At 35.4% G+C, this 21,371-nt stretch overlaps 1 protein-coding gene across 3 annotated transcripts in view; it reads left to right on the forward strand.

Annotated features, from left to right (window-relative positions):
- Positions 1 to 21,371, forward strand: part of SRBD1 (S1 RNA binding domain 1) — a 131,761-nt gene that overhangs the window by 64,440 nt on the left and 45,950 nt on the right. For all 3 annotated transcript variants that reach the window (XM_032184794.1, XM_032184795.1, XM_032184796.1), the window contains one exon: positions 12,528 to 12,610. In XM_032184794.1, the coding sequence (XP_032040685.1) occupies positions 12,528 to 12,610 (83 nt within the window). The remainder of the gene's footprint in view (positions 1 to 12,527; positions 12,611 to 21,371) is intronic.

The following is a 21,371-nucleotide window of genomic DNA, read 5'->3' on the forward strand; positions in this document are numbered from 1 at the left end:
CTACTGGCCTGAAAATTCTTAGGAATACGTCAAAATAGGTCAGCAGAAATAAGTTCTGAAGTTATGTGGTATTTGGGGGTAAAACTTCCCAGGATTTTCCATGTTCCTCTTTTCTCTTATTTCCATAAAGGGGAAAAAGGGATTTGTGTTAATACAATGTTTTAAGAGAACAGTTTTACAGGAAATTTTTTCAAATGTCTGCATTAGCCCTTCCCAGGACGGGCCTCTAACCTCTTTCTGCTTGACTCATTCCTTCCTGTCTGTGAACTGGCTCTGCTGTCATCATTTCTTCCCTGGGCCAAAGAGATTTTGCTTGTGTCATGGTATGACCTGAGCAAGCGTTAGGCCTGTGACATTTCTGTGTTTGTGACAGATGCCACTAACTTTCCCTTGGGCCCAAGCATGTTTTTTTTTTTTTTTTTTGCTGCGGATGTATTAAATGTGGTTTTAGAGTTTGAGGTAAAAGAACAGAGAAATATTAAAACAGGAAAAATCTTATTAACAACAATTTACTTTTCCAGGTGTGCATTTCCCTTTTTTAAGAAGTTAGTTGCTGAAACATTCAGGAACTTTTATTTAGCACTGTGCATGAAAATATGGTAAATCAAATTTGTAATACATAACCAATTTCGGTATTAATTATCTGGAGTTCATCATTTCTCCATTATTATCAGGAGTTGCGTCAGGCATCACTTAAAAGCTGTTGCATCTGGTTTAAAAAGCATGAGCTCTTTTAACATGCTGCAGCAGTACCTCAGTGGTTAGAAACTGAAAAAAGGGTAGGATAGAAAGTGAAAAATAATTGCTTAGTTCTGTGGATGTCAGCTTTCATGGAACTGACAATGAGAAGTGTATTTATTACAACAGAATCTTTTGAGAAGTTTTAGACTTCAGACATTTTTCTTGATGTCTTTTGGTGTCAATTTGTAATTAGCTGCACTAAAGCTGTGGACACTTTTTTTTTTTAGGCTGAACATAACAAAGTGACATAACATGAGAGGGAAATAGTAACTGCTGTTTTTTTTCTTTGCAAACTTTTTTCTTAAGTAGCTTTTACTTTTGTACTTTTGATTTCCCTTTCTTTTAATTTGCAGCAAATGGAAAAATGACATGGTGTCAAAGCTGACTTGTTTTTTATTTTAATTGTTGTGTTACATCATGTCAAGTTCTGTGCTTACATGATAGCATTTAGCACATTAAAAGAAGCTGACAGCTGCATGATGAAGTGTGACATTTATAGTTAAAATAAAAGGTACAACTGATGTGAGATATCTGTGATCTTAACACAGTTTGCCACTTTAACATTTCTCTCAACACAAACTATGGAAGGTTTTTTTTTTTGTTTGTTTTTTAATTACACAGGTAAGCTTGTGTCTGTCCATCCAGGTACATGAACGTAAAATATCGTGCAATATGTATAATTTAATAACTTTTACTTCTAGTGAAATCTGTCATATTTACAATGCTGTTTAGCATAGAAGACATCAATCCCAATCTTAAAATAATAAATGTACATATTATTGTAGTAATTTCTTTTTTGCCTAAGTGTATAGGAGGGAAAACAAGCATTTTGTGGGAGTGCTAATTGGTATTTTAATTAAGCCAAGAACTCAACTGGTTATTTTTATTGTCTTTGAGCTGTCTTTAAACCCATCTCATCCATGACCTCCATAATAATTAAGACAGATAAACTAATTAGATATGCATAAACTGTAGCAGAAACTCTTCATACTCGTCCATACAGCACTTCTAACAATTATTGTGCTTAGCTGATAAACAAAATGCTCATTTCATAAGCTATTTGCTTGTATCTGTGTTGCCGGCAGTGGGGTAGGGTTTGTATGGTTTTAGAATTGACCTCCAGAGATGGGTACGTTTCCTCTTTCTGGCCTTAGTATCAGCTCTATTGTCAATACTTTATATTAATCCAAGTTCACAAAAAAATTTGTAGCACCAAATATGTATATTTCATGAAAATGCAGAAGCTTCTCTACTGCTATTCCAATTCCTATAAAATCTTGTAGAGTGAGATTTGACTAAGTAGATAGTGAAGAACTTGATGAAATCTAGTTATTTGTGTTTGAGTAGAGCGAGATGGTATATATCCCCTTTTGACAGTCATTGTAGGATTAATGAGCAGAACAGCTATTTCTCAGCCTCACAGAATTGGGAGATAAGAGGCTTATAGGCCAGAGCAATAAAAGGATTTCCTACTTGATAGGCTGAGGTAGTTCAGCTGCAGCAGATTAGGAGGGTCCTGCCTAAAGAACAAGTCACTGGGGTTTTTGGATGAACCTTGCAGTAGAGAGTTGCAGCTTGAGAGAGAAGGGAATGAAAGGCTTCCTTGTATTCTCCTTCCCTGAAGCCTCAGAATAGGCTGATTCAGAGTGGGATTTTTTGTCAGGGAGAATGTGCACCTTAACAAGAGTGGTTAGCAAGTTGTAAATGCTGATCATCTTTGTGAAACTTATTAATGTGTGTCTTCTTGAGGCTTTGTGACTACCTTTCTTAAGGATTAGTGGAAGGGCAGTGAGGGAACTGTGGGGCTGGGTGAGTGACTGCAGTTCTTCTTTCTGTTCCACTGTGTCCTCTTCCCATCTTCTTAAAGAAGGAGTCAAATATTTAATTTTGGCTTACTTTTTTAAAAGCAGTCAAATTCATACTTACCTGGCTGTCTTGATATGTTTCATTCTGAGCTGCCATCTGTGTGATACTTTGCATATTTGAGCTTTGGTTAACTTTTATGGCAACTTCAAGTAGGAGTTATTTATTGTGACTTACATGTAATTACATTTATACATAATCTCTGGGTTATTCCAAGTCTCTCTGGTTGAGATTTGCCTGTGCCTTTTTTTGGTGGATCTGGATGCAAGTTTTCCTTTGATTTAGCTGTAACACCGTGCTGAATGAATAGTTACTTTGCCTTCAAATATAGCAGTAATTCTCCTTGCCATTACCTTTCTTTCACCATCAGTTTTTGAGAAGACTGTCTTGATGCAGTATTCTTTTCATGAGTGAAAGAAAAGAATAAACTCAGTGGTGGCAAGCGCTCTTGACTCAAACAGATGGACTCCATGAGAACTGGTGTCAGCCTGTTTTCAGTTGTTGTTATTGGGCCTGTGAACTGTGGAATGTGCATCTACCAGAAGTTGGTACCTTGATTGTTTTACCTCTATCCTCTCCTATATAATTTTTTGCTCAAGGGTTTATTTTGGTGTGCAGATCCTGTATTGCTAATGAAAATGAGGCTTCTAGAACAAGAAATAAAATGAGTCTGTGCAGCTGGCTGTTAGTAGACATCGCCTTGCTTTTTTTTTTTTTTTGTTTTCCCCTGTAACGCTTCTCAAATGCTGCTGCAGAAGCTTGTTGAGTGAACAAGGTTGGCTAAACCAATGGAAAGATTGTGGAGAGACAGGTGAAGTCTGTAGGAAGCATAAACATTTAAGACCTTTCTCAGTGCTGAAGGGTTGACATGCAGAAATACAGAATTTATTTACTTCCTAGAAGCCTGAAAACTTCTTAAGGTGTGGTTAGATAGTGTTTTGTTGTTATTTTTGGTATAGGGCAGATAACAGATGAACCATTTGTTTGACATGTGCTTCAATCAGAATTTTTATTTTCTTCTGCTGTGTGTGTAATATGAAAAGCAGCCAACCTGGTGGAATGCCCACCTCCACTTTTTGAAGCAGATACTGTGATGAAATGAGTATTGCTTAAAAACTTCTAAGAAACAGGAAACTACTGCTGAGTTCTGGCAAATGGTGGCCTGATAGTGGAGAATTGCTATAAGGCAGTAGTTAAGCTGGAATTTTGCCCTGGTCTGGATATATGTTCAGTAATATTAAATGAGGAATTAATTCACTTTGTTAAATCAATGAATTACCTTTCATTTTTACACGACTGCTCTAGCAGTCTTTTTTCACTATTTAAAAAGCAAAATAAATTAACACACTTCATTGCACAGGTTCATAAAAATCATGCAGGTAAACTTGAATGTTAGAATTCTTTAAACATGGGATGTGCTCGTAAAGAGAGCTATGTCTTTTCAGATATCACGTAAGTATTATCACTTACTAGAACAGATCTCATGCTAAGCCTCTGATTTACTTCTGTACTTGAATGTGATCAAATGAATTTGGTTTTTAATCTGCCCTTCTGTTCTCAGATGGTGAAACAAGAATAACATACTTCATCTAATGCAGCAAATCCAATAAATGCTCATTTTTCCCCAACCACATAGCTGTGTCACCCAGTTAGCAAAATAATGAGTGTTGGTAAAATGCTCCTTAAGATTACTTTTGAAAAGACTTGAAGTGCTAACAGGGCAAGAATCTGTGTCATGCAGCACACACAGGTATGATCCAGTACAGAAACTGTTTTGTTTCTAAAGGATGATTTCTGAGAATAAAGAGTCTGGGAGAGCAAAAGGTCACACAGCACAGCTTGCTTTAGCATTGTCAAATCCCATCTGCTTGTCTTCTCTCCACAGGGCAGAACGCATTGGATTATTGTACACTCAAAGTTCAGCAAACCACTTGCACTTTTCCTTGCAAAAGAAAGCCTTATAGGCTTTGGGGGCTTGTTAGGACTTAGAGACTGTCATGCTACAGGGCTTTATTCCCTTGGGTGCTGTTAAAGATAGAGACATACAGTTCAGAGCTGTCATACTGGCCAGCAGATAGAAGGTAAAGATCAGAAAAAATATAATTTCTTTTGACTTTATCTTAAGGAAAGTAAAACAATTTGATGATTAGATGTGTGGGACATAGTGCCTTGATGTCTACTTGAGCTAATTTCTTCATATTCTTAAAAGAGCACTATTCCCCCTTGGCTACTCAGGAAAGAAGGTCATTTTTCAAAAACTTTATTGGACAGAAGTCTTACGGTTAAACTATTCGCGCTGCTTTCTAAGTGGAAGCTTCCTTCTATAGCTAATCATAGAGGATTGGTGCAAGCTCCACAAGTTTTCAGAAAGACATAAAAGAAAGAAAAGTAAACTCAAATTTTTTGTACATTGAAAACATTTCGCATCTGCTACAAAATCTTACCTGTTTAGATGGGTCGTGTGCAGTTACAGGTGAATAAATTGAAATGCAATTTCAATTTATTATTTCATTTTCTGTATTTCATCAGCTTTATTCTGTAGCATTTAAGAATGAGTTTAGTTATACTGTTGGAAGGGAAAAGATGCAATGGTTAGAAACAAAATGGGCGGTGAACAGCACTAAAAGGTAAGGAGGGCTTGTTGTTTCTCTCCCTATAGGACCAGTTCCTACCAATGTGCAGAATGAGCAGAAGCTGGTCTAAAGCTTAAAGTAGACTGGGTTGTACTGTTTAAGCAGAAGTTATAGTAAATCTGAATAATTTTTAAAAAACATTCCATAACTGCAGATAGTTTGCAAATGATGAGGCCTCTTATAGTTGTGCATGAACACGAGTATCTGCATCAGGTTTTTGAGAAATAGAGAAATGGATTTGAATTAATGGAGATCAGTGGTACAGTGGTGCCAGCGGTGACTGGTTTGTTACACAGCTGTTAGAGATGCTTGCCGGTTTTTACTTTCTTGTTATTCTAGGCAAGAATCTAGCATTTTTCCAATTCATGCAAACTTGATGGCATGCATGAGAGCTGGTATATAATCATCAGCATCCTGGTAATCTGTGCTGTATTGCCTCTGAAGCAGTAGAATATAGTTGTGGACAGGAGGAGTTTGATCTCTGATCTGCAAGACCAAGATCCACTGAGATTCCACAAGGCTTCTGTCTTGTTACAGAATTAAAACAGGAGGTTATTTTGAGGTCGGTGAAAACTCCTCTATTTGGTTGTTTTGGATCAGTATTTCCGCTAAGCTAAGAGGGGTGTGTGTGTGTAGCTTTTAACTGAGCATCATTCTCTGTAGATGTTTGCACGTGATGTGTAATCTTTGCATAATTTGTGGAAAGATGTGATATTCACTTTGCCTTCTTCTCATGAACCTATTTCTCATATCCCAGATGGGTCTGAGTTCAGCAGATGGACTTTGTCTTTTATTTACAGAGCATAATTTGCTGCATTTCTGAACAGTCTGAAAATGCACCACTAGTTCTGCCTAAAAGCAATCTCCCAAAGCAGCGCATTAGGCCTGGCTCTGGTAAAGGCAGTTGCTATTAGCATAAAAGAGTTAGATTAGAAAATGGTTTATTTCCCTTGCTAGGGAAGTAACTATGCATGTGTGTGTCTATGTATTTTTGTTAAAAGGCTTTGCTTCTTTGAAGCCTTGAGCCGGAGGAGTGACGAGTACAAGGCTGCTCTTTAATTGGAGGAGGTTTTTGTTTTGCTTTTAATATAGCAGTGCAATTCACCAAAGCTGATACTCTTACTTACAGGCATAGGAAAGAACATTCTGGTCACTTATGAAAGGTTGCTGACGTAAGTGAATAACTCTTGTAAGTACAGAACTTCAAGTAATTTTCACTTTTAGTAGTCATAGTAATCAATGCCATGGTGATGCAGTTAAAATTGGGAACAGTGATCTGAAGGAGAAAAGCGTGCCGACAATTTCTACCTTTTAAGCTGCGCAGATGGGGAAGGAGTTTTCTGAATTTATACCATCCTGTATGACTAACCCATTTGTAGGGTGGAAAAATTACATAGACTCCAATTAAGTAGTTATATACCTCCCATATAAGGTTGAATTAAAAAACAAAACAAAACAAAAAAAAAAAAACAAAAACAAAAACACTATTATCTTGTGATACCAAAACTATAAATACTTACAACAGAGGAAAGTGGCTTTTGATAGTGTTTCTAAGAAAAATATTGACTTTAGGAATTTGTACTGTAATATTCACTTGTTGAGGATTTCATCTTCAGATGTATTTCTTAGTTACTTTTTGTATTCAAGCAGTATCGTTTAAAGATTTTTGTAGTAAGTAAATAGAACGTTGTCATTCATTATTTCATTAATCTTAAGCAAATAACAGATTATCAGTTTTATGGAGTTAAAAGTAAACTAAAATGTAACCTTTTTAAAACAAAAACCTGCTCACTTGCCACAGAAGAATTTTGGATGAAATGCAGCTGTTGAGCAGTTGCTTAAAATAAATTGCATACTTTAAACCCACCAAGAAGATATATGAGGATTCAAAACTGTGTCACAATTCCTGACCTACTGAGAAAGAATGCTTAATGAAAAGACTACTGTACGTTTCACTGTATCCTTTGCAAGGAGGGTGAAATTCAGGTCAACAGGATAGAAAGCTTCCAGGACTCAGGAAACCTGAACAATCGATCACTGAGTAAACATTATTGCAGATACTTATGGAGAGTAATTGATCTTGAGCACAATAATAAGCTTTATAAAAGGATTTAAATAAGTTGTAATGTTCCCATATCTACCCTCATATGATATATTCAGAGTAATTACACATGCGTTTATGAGTTAGTCTTTGATTACGTTAATACATTATTCTTATTTAATTGACATTTGCTGTTTCAACTCAGACTTTTAAGGTGCAAAAGTTAATTTAAAAAATGGAGGTGGAAGAAGAATAACTTGGATGTTCTCCTAGCATGTCTCAGCTATATTTTCTCTCAAGAACAAAATACTGAGGTTTTATAATAAAAATACAGAATGTTCTTATTTATGACAAAATTGAGTTTGAACTGCAATAACCTTGTAGCTTGTGGTTGCCAAATATTTATTTATTTAAAAGGATAATAACTGTAAAACTACCCACTGCCTTCACATCTTCGTATTGTTTCAAAATACAGAACAATTTTCCCATTTGTAAGATAGCTACATTGACATGGTTTGTGATGGGGATGTTTTTATCCTTATATTAAGACCCATTTATATGTGTATTTAAAGAGATGCCATCATCGTAAAACTTGGGACTTCTGGCGAAAAATTAGTTGCCTCTTGTAGTGGCAAGCAACATTAGAATACCACTGTAACTAAATATCTATCTATTCGTTCATTTATTTATTTATTTTTCTTCTCACACCCATAGTCATTCATAGTCATTTCTGGCGCATTTTCACAGTTTCCGTATCTATAGCCATTAAGTTTTCACTTTATGGTGTGGCTCTGGAATATAGCACTACAAAAAGAGAAGATTTTAATATATGGTTGTCTTAACCATAAAAATTGGCAAGCTGCCCCTGAAGCAGGCACAGTACTTGAAACTATTTATAATATATTTTTGTGGCCTAGTGACAATCTGTGACAAGATTTCTAGCTGTTCCTGCACCTTAAATAGTGTGCACATCTGGCTTTGGCTGTAACAATTGGTTTATATCTATTCCACTACTGAGGGGAGGCAGGTAGCCTAATTAAGAAGTTAGCACTAATTCCGTATTTAGGGATGGCAGCTGATACAGCCTGTGTGTGTGTGTATATGTATTATATATAAATGTATATACACACACACCCTCTAGAGAAACAGTTGGAAGCTGTTATGTTGTTTTTCCCCCCTCGCTGTCAAGAACGGACGGTCTGCAGCCTGAAAAAAAATTTGACTGAAAACTTACCAGTCTTCCAGAGTGGAAACTCTCTCCTTTTTAATCCCTGTGAAAAATGATATTCCTTATTGTAGAAAGTATTAGTAAAAAAAAAAAAAAAAAAAAAAAAAAAAAAAAAAAAAAATTAAATGCAAAACATGCATGTGTGAGGAAAATAGTCTTAATTTTAAATTTTTCAGTTTGTAATTGAGAGATTTGATCGTTTAAGACAGGAGCAGTCAGATAATTAAGGATGTTTGCAAGTTCATGAGGGCACGTCTGCTCATTAGCCATTAGGAAACAAAACATTTTCATATAATACTGTATTTTCTATGAAGATTAGAGTCTGAGACTGATGTGACTTGTGCAGGCAACTCTTATGCAAGCTTTTCAGGCACTGCACTGTTATCACTGGCAGGCAAAAATATTTAAATATCTGAAGGGTTTGTCTTGTCAAATAACCACAGTACAGTCAACTGAGACCACCAAACAGTTAAATTACCTTTCTCACAAAATGACAGAAAAGGTCCTAATGACAAGACAGGATTTCGGCTAATATGCTTTCTTTCACCTTCTTTATTTCTCTTTGTATTTGGAGGTGAAGTTAATCTACATTAAAGTCAGAGGACCACCTAGGCCATCCTGTCCCCTCAAGCTTTTAAATTTTACATGGATTTACTGCATGGCAGCACAATATGTTGCTGTCATTCCAAATATTACAATAATGTTTTGTTCTTAATTGACAACTTGAAGCTTTGCATCTATCTGGTGTGTAATTCTTGTTTTCTACTAGAAGGATGTCTCATCGTGATGCTAATGCTCTGTTTAATATTAAATAACGTCTTTCCCCATGTTACTTAGACTAGTATATTTTGTGAATGGCATCTCAAAAATTTAATCTGGTTCTGCAGATGATTTTTTGAGAAACCTGATTTTCTGTTTTTTCCCTGCATGCCATCATGGAGCTTTATTTATTTGGTTGTTTGTTAGAAAAAGAGAAGCATACCATGTTAACAGTGGAAGTGAGAGTGCACTGCCAATTTATTTCATCTTTAGTGTTCTAAAAATTAATGGTTAATAGCCATTCCTGAAATGGGCTTTAAAACATACAAGCAATTACCTTTAATAAATATCTGTATTACTGTAATACTTTAATCTGAAAAATGCTTGAAGTACAGTGATTTAATTTTTATGAGGACAATGTAAGACCATCAGGTTTTACTGTCTGATTTTGCAGTCTGGTCCACAGGGAGCAGACCTTGCATTTCTGCAGAGTCCTCATGATTTCAGCCAGGCTCTGCTTGCATTGCAGGAGTCCAGCCACATGGATCAAATTGCTGGAGTGGAGCCTCAGTGCCCCTTAAAAAGATACATCTATTGAAGTGTGCTATTAATATAACAAAGAAAAGGTGGGTTTGTCTGTGCAAGAGACAGTGAATGTTCATCTTGAGTCATTGTTGGAGTGAATTTGTGCCTGGAGAGAATCTGTACTCTCTTTAATGCTTTCCCTATTGTGCTGTCTTTTAGTTTGAATTTGAAGTGTTCTGGAGTAAAATAGAGGCTTCAGTGGAAATTCAGCAGGTCAGCTGTCCTGCTGGCATGACTGTAGGAACTGCATCCTTTAAACCATATAACTGACTGCTAATTGATCTTTACGCTTCAATATTGTAACTATTTCCTGTATCATCCAGGAAAGCACTTAACTATCTATGTAACTTTATGCATGCAGAGTATTGCTGGCTCCGGTGGGATTACCGCCATGCATCTGTGCTGAAGGGCTTTGCCGGGTCAGGGCCTGCACCTCTGCTGGTGGAAGCCTCGTAGGGATATGACGGCATTGTCAATCTAGCTGTTAGGAAACGAAGAGTCCAAGTTTTACTTTTCATTCAAGGTTCCTTAGAGAAGGTTATGCTTGGAAATTTCCCGTAGCAGCCTATCTGTGCAATTGCCTGTTTTTAAAAGATGTAATGAAAGGTGATGTGGACAGTGCCATATTGCTCTCAGTTGTCTAAAATGTAGCTTTTGAAACTTTTGTATTAGGTTAAAAAGAAAATTCTGTAAAATGCTCTGTGGTTATTGAGCTTAAGATAACTTACAGCAGATAAATATTGTACACAGAGAGAGACATAAAAGCATTCAGAAGAAATACCTGTACAGTTTTAAATGTTTCCTGTGTTGTATTGATACTACTTCCATTAGTGTTCTGTTCCACTTGTGTTTGTTAGGTGACTGGTGATAGTTACTACTAGTGTTTCAAGGAAATTAATATGACTATTGTAAGAAAGCATTTCTGTAGTAAGCTATGTGAGCTATAAAAATTGTACTTGCACTAGTTAGCCTTTTGTGATTTTTGATGAGAAGCCATATGTGATAGCCTTTGAATGCAGAACTTCTCTGCTAGAGAAGCAGGCGTGTCAGATGTCACCAGAGTAGTGCTCCATGAGCTGAGCTAGCAAACTGCCATTGTCAGCATATGGAAAATAAAAGTATGAAGAGTCTTGCGTGGCAGAGCAGTGAACTTCATGCTAACTGTACATTTACTATTGCAAATCCTTCAAAGTAAATCCTTCGAAGTGAAATCTCTAATGATGTCTTCAGTTGACAAATTTTGCAGTTCTTGTTTGATAATCTTGCAAAACTAATAAATAGGCATTAGGTTTACTGTTTTGGCTTCAAGTGTCAGTGTTAAGTTGAATCCGTTTCCAAAACACTGTGAAGTCATTAACAATCTGCAGTAATGGTAACTGTCATTCAGATTAGGACCTCAAAGGTTATTAAGGCATTGGAGCTCTTTTCAGACAAGGAATGGCTGAGAGAACTGGGACAGGTAAAAAAAAAAAAAAAAAGGAAAAAAAAAAAAAAAAAAGAAGGGTTAGAAGGATGTCACTGATGTGTGGAAATACCTGATGGGGTGGAATGAAGAAGGAGACAGACTCTTCTTAGTAGTGACCACTGGCAGGACAAGAGGATGCAAATAGAAACTCAAGAAATTCCATCTGAACACACAAACAAACAAAACAAAAAAAAAACAACACTTTTTTACTGTGACAGTGGTCAAACACTGGCACAGGTTACCTGGAGAGGTTGTGGAGTCCCCATCCATGGAGATATTCAGAACCCAGCTGAACACAGTCCTGGGCAACCTGCTCTAGCTCACCTTGCTTGAGCAAGGGAGTTAGGTGAGATGATCTCAAAAGGTCCTGTTGAATGTAAACAAACAGGTGATTCTGAGTGAAGCTTATATATGTGTATGTGTATATATATTAAAAGAGTAAAGCTCTGTAAAACTTATATATAAAATGTTTTATGAAAAATATATTGTTTTTAATTGTGTATGATACAATCATATCCTCATGTAATTTGTCTTGTTTTATATAAAAAAAAAAAAAAAACAGGTGAGGTATTTCCAGTTTTCCAATTTAAAGATTATGTATCATTGATGAAACCACCAACTGTATATACACTCTTATTCCTGACTTCTATCTGTTCTTCCTCTGTTTCTTGATATCCTTTAAAAATGAATTTAACGGTAAAGTAAACTTTAGAAAAAGCATCTTGGTGTGACTAATGCCAGCTGTGGGTGTGGTTTTGAAGGTAATAGCTTTCAAAGAGCCACAGCCATCTTCTGTCCCATCCCCACTTCTGTCATTCTTAGTACAAATGCACAAATGATATATATCTGTGATTTAAGGTTGAAGATTATAATTTTAAGTGCTAAGTATGCATTTTAATATAGAGATGAGGGAGAAATTTTTCTGTACATGGTTGTGTTTACTAGCTCTGTGGCCTGAGTAAATGATTCTAATGTGATTACAGTACGAAATCTTCATTAAGTCTTTGCATTAATTTTTCAGTTAAAAAGTTTGATTAATGTACATTTCATCTCTTGTCTAACAGAGAAAAAAGATTATAATATAAAGTGATAATTTCAAAGTTAAAAAAAAAAAAAGTTAAATTTGTAGAAGGCTGAAAATAGCAAAGCCACTTATATAATTGTGATTTTTTTCAAATAAAACAATATTTTTCTTCTAATTCTATTTTTCAGTTTCCATAGCTAGACGTGTACAAGACCCATTAGCTGAGCTAGTGAAAATTGAGCCCAAACACATAGGAGTTGGAATGTATCAGGTAAGGTAATATGTATCATTTAATCTCAGTAATCCATCATGATATAGAGCAACATCAAAATGCTTTTTTTGTAATTAAGTGCCAACTAGCTTCCTTTAACAGATATTTGTAGAATTCGTAGAATGGTAGTAAATGCCTTTGAAAAAGTCATAGTATGCCTCTTTTCTAATCTCTAGTTTTAACGATTGTGATTGAGACTCAGAAATGGCTGTAGCCAGATTTATAGTCTATTAAAAACATCAGATCAGACAGGTAACCCGATCCGTAATGCCTTCTTTTATTTTTATTTTTTTGCATTGTTACAGCAATGAGGTTTTAGCTCTTTGTGTAAAATACAATGAGATATTGATCCTCCATTTAGAAGCCATTAATTTGTGCTATTAGGTGCATTCCTTCTTAGAAGTTTGTAATAAAGCATTTGTTTTGAAGTTTTTCATTTACTAAAGTTGAACTGGAAAATGTTTGGTAGCTTTTCTGTATGTTTTTGTAGGTCGATTCTGGGAAGTAACATCTACCTTCAAAACGTGTTTAGAAAGGGAATGGTATTGAGAAGTGGTACATCACACATGGTTATTTTGTAGCATTTTGACATCCATACAGGAAAGTGTTTACGCAAGTGCTTAATTCGCACCAAATAGAGATGGGGTTGGGGAGGAAGGAAAACATAGCATGTGCTTTTGTCTTTATTTTTGAGACTATGGAAAGTAAGTAAATTTGTAAGGCTGGAACAGAAATAAAAAGCACAGAAGTGTTTGGATCTGTACTTTCAGGTAACCGTGTGAGAGTTAATGGGGTAGAATGCAATTAGCAGACTACAATAGTCTACTTCCACTGCTAAAGGTGGTGTGACAAATTTCAAAGAAGTGCATATCCTGGATTATTGCATTTTTATGTTTTAGAAAGAACTGTGGCCAACATTTTAGTTGGTAAAGGTAGCAGGCAGCACTGGTTTTGCAAGTTGTACTTGTGTTGCCGCAGAGTACGTTTTATGTATTAGTGTTCCTAATTGCAGAACTTAGCAGTAAAACTAACTTATGTAATTAATCTTTCAGTATGAACTATACCACAGTTTTTGAAGAAAATTATCTTGAAAGACTGAAATAGTGTAGAGTTGTTTAACTTAAATATCTCTATTTCAGTAAAAGCGGGCTTTAATGATGGCCGCTAAAATCAGGGTAGTCATTTGTCAAAAAAAGATTCAGTCTAAAACACACTTGATTTTCTTAGTAATGGAGACGCACTGCTTTTATTTATAAAATTAGCAGCAGTAACAACAATGAAAAGTGATATAGATTTTTGTTGGTCTTTGTTTTAAGGAATAAAAGTTTAAAAAGAATCTTGAAATGCTATGTCCTAATCACAGCCCTTCAAGTAGAAGTTAGTTGTTTTTAAACTAAATTTTAATCAATATAAAGGAATACCTTACTATTTGAAGTATACTGTCGATTACTATGTGTAATTTGCCTTACTTGGCCAGAAGGTATTGATTTAGATGTACACTATCTGCTGTGGCCCATGTACATGTTACAGAGAAGCATATGTCGAAAGCTAAAAGGCATAGAGTTGGTAGTTGGTTTGGGGAGCATGATATCAGGTAGATATTGCAATGACCATATTGCAGCTGTTCACAACAGCCTCAGTGGCTGTACTTGGTACAGGCTAACAGGGTAAGTACCAACTCAGGAAATTGAGCATGGTCAGTTGCGATTTGTGTTAACTTATTTTAGATGACAAAAAAAAAAAAAAAAAAGAATGAAGTTTGCACTTCACCACCTGATTTCATTCTCCTTTCAAGTTATGATTCTGAGTTTGTGCAGTACCAAGAAAATCTGTTTTGTCAGAGAAAAATAAACAGGCCCCCAATCTCCTAACAGGTACTTCCTTTAACAAAGAGAAGCACCACCTGATTTATTAGGGTCTCTCACAGACCAAAATTCCAGTCGCCTAAAGGTCCTTGTTTTCTTTTATCTTTATCTCATTAGGAAAATCGTTCTTTCCTCCCAGACAAGAACCTAGCCAAAATTAATTTATCACCTTCAGTTCATATTAGTATGATTTCTTCTGTAGTTGAACATGAGGATGATGCTCAAGCTCTGCCTGATGCGGAATATGTTTGCCTTGTCACCTCCCAGTGGCAGTTCAAAGCTTAATTCATATCAGGAAAGTAGTTAGTGGCTCAATACATTATTACACTGCAAACTGAATTTTTGGCTGATGAATCACCACTGTAATTGTAATGTGCTTGGATGATGTAGATAAGAGCTGAGAACAAAGCTGCTTCACAAAGGTTGTGGTTAGGGAATTGAATTCCAGAGCAAAGAAAATGGATTAAAAAGAAAAAGAATCTGGGTGGGGGGGGGGGGGGATCTTTCCTCTCAAACAAAAAAACAGCTTTTCATATGAGAATAAACCAGGTAATAGGGGAATTAAATTAATAAAACTTTAAAAAGTCAAAGCTTGAATCTGCATTATAAGGCAGAAAAGGGAAGAAGAATGCGAAGGGACAAGGTTAAATTTGGCTTGTTCTTGGCTTTTGGTTTGATGTGCAGAATTCCTGGATGCTAGAAAAATAGTAACCTCAGCAGGGAAAATGCACATCATGGTGATGGGAGCTCCGCCTCACCTGTAGTCTAGGAACGCAACGTATGGTATGTGTTGAAGGGTCAGGATTCTTAACAAGTCATGTCAAATATTAAAAAATGTGCTATGTTTGATCTTGAAAAAGCAACATGCTATTTGGTCTTTCTAGGTTTTGGAGTGCAAAAATCTCTGTGATACATTTTTGAATGCGCTAACATATTTGCTATTTAACGCATTTGGAAAATTAACATCCCAAAAGGATGTAAGTCATAATGTATGCAGCTTTATAACCTCTGAAGTGCTTGATTCCAGATGTAGCTGAAACATTTTTGTCAAAAGAAATAAAATTTGTGACTGGTACTCTTAAGCAATGGCTCCTTCAGGAGAAAAAAAAATATTGAGCTAATTCTTACTTAAGTTTGTTAAGCTAATTCTGATTTATGTTGCTGGAGGATCCTGACCAAAAGGGTTTCATAAAGGCTAATTGGAATACCTAATAATACGAGTTTAAAATTTGGAAATGCCTATTCAATTCCTTCTTGTCCTTTTTCCTCACCAAGTTCCTCTCATTTCTGAATTGTATCAGCTTTGCATTTGATTAACTATAGGAGATTTTATTATTTCAGCTAAAATTTGATAGGCATTTTAGTTGTTTGTTCCCCTTCCCCCCCCCCCCCCCAAAAAAAAAAAGGTTGCTTTGTGTTAAATGACAACACAAATTTAGAGGAAACACAATCAGATATGCATCCTCCTTATTAAATCTGATTGTATCTTAATTATGTTTCAAATATTAATTTCAAATTAATATTTGAAAATTATTAATTAATTAATCATTTCAAATTTTATTACTTTTCTAAGCCCCCATCATGAAAATTATTTACTTGAGGCAAACTGACTGTACATTTAATAGTTTCATGCTTAATCATTTTGGAGATATTTGGGAGGCAAACTATAGCAAGGCTTTAAAATATGGGAATCAAAGGAACTTCTAGGGTATCTCTTAAGTCCAAGAGTAAGATCAGTTTGGTCAGCCTGACTCAACTGTAGGCTGAACAACTCTATGCATTATTTCCATTTGCTATCATTCCCGCAAGAAAAGATGACTTGTCCCTTGCATTGCAGGTGTTTGTCAGCCCATTTTTAGAAAACCCCAGCAAAGGTGACTGGGTAGCTTTATTTGTTAAGTCATTCTGAGGCTTAACAAACTTAATCATTGGATATATTTCTTTATTATCTAATTCAATATTCTGGATAAATTAAATATTGTTGTCTTGTTTCTCTAACAGAGGAAACTTGAATATTAGCTTTTGAATAGGAAATTGCTAATAAAAAAAGCTGTGAAGTAGCTGGTGAGTACAAACAATTGTCGTAGTCTGAACATTGGCCATCACAAAGGATTGATATGCAGTTTAAGAAAAGCTTCATCATTGTTTTTCTGTAAAATACGTACAGAGTTTTTAATGATAATACAAAAGAGACATATCCTGTTTGTGTCTGGTTTTGATTATAAATCCTTTGCATATTATGCTGTTATTGAATAACATGGAGCGAAGCACTGGAGCTGGCTGCTCCTTCTATCAGATATGTACATTTTTTGCTGGCTATTTAAGAACTTTATTCTTCTTCTTTATTTTTTGATTAATTGGCCCATAGTGTATTTGAGTTGTTAGGTGTATTACTTGGATAGCATAGGAGAATCACTCATGTATGATGTGAGAGCACGATGACATACGATGTGCAAGAGAGTAGTTTTTTTAATCTCTGAGGTGTGATTGTCAAAGCAACCTTAAACTTGAGCTTGCTTTATTAAGCTTATTAAAACAAATTTGTGTTGGTTTGCAGTTTAGGTTTTTGTGATTAAGAAAATGGGATGCCTTATTTATTAGGTGAACAGTGCTTTGTATTGTGTGATTCATGTAGCTCCTGTGGAAAACTCCGTTCAGTAGGAATGTTGTTTGCTGGTCTGAACTGCAGATTTCAGGTTTCAACACCAGGTTGAACAGTCTGTCTACAAAATGCTTCAGCATTCTTTCTGTATTACTATACTGAATTTATACATGCAGTTAGGCACAGAACTGGATCTCTTGTGATATACTTGCAGTTCTGAGCTTGCTTATATTGTTTTTTTGGTGTTTTGGTGTTTGTTGTTTTTTTTTTTTTTTTTTTTTATTGTACTTTAACTGGAATGGTGCATAGAGAACTTTGCATAAACAGTAGGTGTCTAAGGATACCAATGTTCAGTTCTGTATATGTCACTTATTAAGGGTGGTCTGATTACTGTGATGTAATTAATATCACACCTTTTTGACAGCATATGACAACTGTTTTATTACAAATGTACTTCAAGTTGAAAATAATTAACATGAAATGTTATGTTGGTTGATTGGAGTCTATCTGCTACAGTAGGGTAGGTACAATGAGAGAAACTGGCTACTGGTACTAAAGAACCTCCTAAACAACATAGACTAAAGGATATGTTGTCAGTATTGTTATAAAAAAATAAAATACAATCACCCAGAATTTGTCCAGTTACCTCCTCTCTATTAGGTCTCATATCCGAACAAATTCACTGGGACTCGAAAGACAGGCAAATGGGATAGTATTTCACAAGAATGCTCTTAGCTCTATTTCTCAATAAAGGAAACTTTAATCTCTTTCCTGAACCTCTAGTCTCCTGCAAAGAAGACTATTGTTATGTGGTTTTTTTTTCTCCTGCATAGAAAATAGAGTTGCTTGCTCTGAAACTTGAGGAAAAAGGAGAGGAGTACACCTCCAAGTTTTAAGGTGTACAAAATTTTTTTGAGGGACAGGGTGTGGTGGTTTTCCCCATAAAATCTCATTAAAAGCAGGCAAAAATGTGTCTTGGCAGTAGGGAAAAGGTGTGCAAAGTAATTGGATAGGTAGGCTGGTGAATATGACTGTGCTTAATTCCGGAATTCTAACACACAGGAAATTATGGAAACCTTTTGTTAGGATTACTTATCCAGCCTTTAGTTAGGTTTTGCAGACCATCAATTTGCTGGCTGCAGATTCTCTTAATTATAGTGTAGTAGTGTTAAAGTATTAGCTTTGAGAGGAAACCAAAGAAAAATCATACCTGTTCGTGCCCAACACTATTTTTAGGTGAATAATGCACTTTTAATTTTGAAGAGTAAAGTCCTGTGAACCAAGCTGTCGCAGGTCTTTGGGAAGAAAAGCTTTGCAGACAGCCTTGTCAGGAAGAGACAGGCAGTAACGGTAATGGTTTTCGGATGCTTCCTCACCCCATGAAATGAAGTAGATTCTTTTCTAAGTAAGTTACACCTCTGTTGGATTTGCATAATTTAAACCTATCTTCGGCAACAGTTTTGCTGCCTGCAGAATATGGTTTATATCCTGGAACTTGGCAGAGTCTCTTTGGTTGGGGCTAGTTGTTCTCTGTCAGGCAAATAGCACAGCAGTAGCACAATAATGTTTAGCTAGGCTGTTGTGGCCAGTTACAGTGAAGGGAAAATAAAAAGGAATATAGAAAGAAAACGGCATGTATGTTATTAATGATTTTGTAATTGCTGTCATCTCCAAGGAAACATGCCAGTTGAGTGAGGTGAGATACTGTCCCTTTAAGGAAATGAAGGAAAATTGTGCTTGTGTATTTACAAAGAGTGCAAGAGCACAGCAGTATCACTGCATCTGCACATGTCACTCATGGAGCTGCCAATGGACTGCATCTATTTTTCACTGCTGTCACAAAAATGCATGCTAGAGAGCATTTGAAAACTGTCAGAGATGTTCCTTTTGTAAGCAACCTGAACAGCAGGTAAATTTTAGATGTTAATGCTAATAATGTCCCTCTTGTGTTGCTGCTATTTATTATTGGAGAGTTTGTATCTGCATATGTGTATTTGTATAGAGCTTCTGAGATTTTAACAGAAGTAGGAAAGTTTTTTGGAAGAAATGTTGATATATGGAGGTGGAATAATCAAAGCATGTTGATAGGAAACAGCTGTTTGACAGATTTACCTTCACTAGTCAGTTAGTTTCTGATTGCTTAATTGCCAATTCTGTTAGCAGAACTTTCTTAGGAAGTTTTTTTGTCACCATATGAAAACAGGCTTGGTGGAAACTATCTCATGTGATTTGTGCTCGAATTGGATTAAACTTATATATGCTATAGTTCCCCCCCCCCCCCCCCCCAAAAAAAAAAAAAAAAAAAGGCAAAAAAAAAAAAAAAAAAAAAAGCATACAAAAAAGGCATACAGGTTGTTTACTGCCACAAAAGAAGTAGGTAGGAGCTCTTGGGCAAAATTCCTCAGGTATAGCGTACCCTCTGTGCAAACCTGTTTAATATTTCAGATTGAATTGCTTTTCTGTAAGTGCATTTGGGCAGAGCTAGTTCAAACACAGGCTAGATGAGTTATGCGCCAACAGGGCAGATTTAAACTCCTCAGAGACTCTATTCTGATGCGGAAGCCAAGTGGCAAGAGGAGCAAAATGTGAGTTGCAAGGCTGCGATCTGGCAAATCACCTCAATGTAGCTCTTTGCATCCATGTGGAAATACTTAATTGACAAAAAGCTGGGTGATAAAGCCTATATTTCCAAAAGTACCTTGACCGAACACTTTCCTAAATGCGTGAAATGCTAGTGGGTTTCCTGTTTACATTTGAAGTGTTTAATAAATGTAGGTAAAAATACACAATTTGAACAGTGAATAGTTGAGTTTAAATCTTTGTTTTAAATTTTTGTAACTTCTTTACAATTTTTGAAACATTCTTAAAAATACCACAGTAAAGTTACAGCTAGAGCAACACAGATTACTCTTGGAATTATTCTATATCCCTGTTGTGATATTTGTATTCATAGAACTTATGCTTCAAGCCCATATTTTATTTGAAGAAATTTAAATCTTTTAAGATGCCATTATAAATTCTAGTCAGATTTTAATGTAAACATTATAATGATAACATTGTTTGAACTATGACTATAGTGAAAGCATCTCTTTTTACCGCAAAGCAGGTAAAAGTGGCAGTTGAGATGTGAATCACTTGCTTTGAATGAGTATGGGGGGGTAGACTTAAACATCTTGCATGTAAATACTATTTGTTAGTGGAATTTCGTAGTTACTGTTTGCTGTGCAATGGTCATATGTTGCATCTGTTGTTTTGGTTTCATGAATTAACACTATAGTCATTTGACTCTTAAGGAAAAATGCTAATATTATCATACTTCCAGTTTAGTTCGTAGCACAGCAGCTGCTGACTTGATATCCAAAACACTGAAATCAGGAATAAATTCATATTCACTTTCCGAAGGAGTCCATAACTGGCAATGAAAGTGCTGATGGGAGTTTAAACCTGTAACCTGTTTGTTAATATTTGTTAATAACTGTCTTAGTGGTAAATCTGTAAAATAAGAACTGGTAAGTTTTGCACTGAGATGCGTTTAAAAACACCTTTTTTTTTTCTTGATTTGAACAAATGTCAAATTATGGAGTGCTGCAAGAACTCTTTCACAGGTTCATTGAGCTTTGGTTTTATTTTTCACATTAACTGTTTACTAGAAAATGTGAATATCTGATAAAAACTGTACAATTAAGGTTTAGGTTGTTTTTCAGTGTTTATGTATTTATTTAAATTTTGGATCTGTAATCAAATTTTTCCATTTTTTCCTAAGTTAAAATGGATTAAACTTAGTGTAAAATGCATTCAGTGTTGCTGTTCCTCAAAAGAATCATGTGACAGTTATTTTTCAATCCTTTGATATCACCAAAAATTGTACTTTTGTTTCACTAAGAGACATTATAAATTGCAAGATTGCTCTGGTATTTTTTTTTAGTTTGTTGCTTTTTAGATTTTATCTGGCTAATAACACTTTTTTTTTTTTTTAACAGTTTTGAAAAAAATAATCGTTTTAGAAAGTAAAATCATGTTTTGCTAGACAGTGATTAATATCTGTGACCTTTATTTTTGGATCAGGAACATAAATATACACTTTTTTCTGTGTCAGTCATTGTCTAAGATTTCATCTTTGTTCTGCTTTCCATTACATACCATGAATTATATGAAATTAATTTAATCGCTACTCCAAACAGAAATTAAATGTGCCCTAATCCAGAGTTACGTTGTTTGCTTTTACAACTGTAAGTCATAAGTAATTAATTTTCCTTGGAAAATTAATTCACTTACCATTCCCAGTAGCATCATA

Source organism: Aythya fuligula, chromosome 3 (genome assembly GCF_009819795.1).
Source record: "Aythya fuligula isolate bAytFul2 chromosome 3, bAytFul2.pri, whole genome shotgun sequence".
In the NCBI taxonomy this organism is placed as follows: domain Eukaryota; kingdom Metazoa; phylum Chordata; class Aves; order Anseriformes; family Anatidae; genus Aythya; species Aythya fuligula.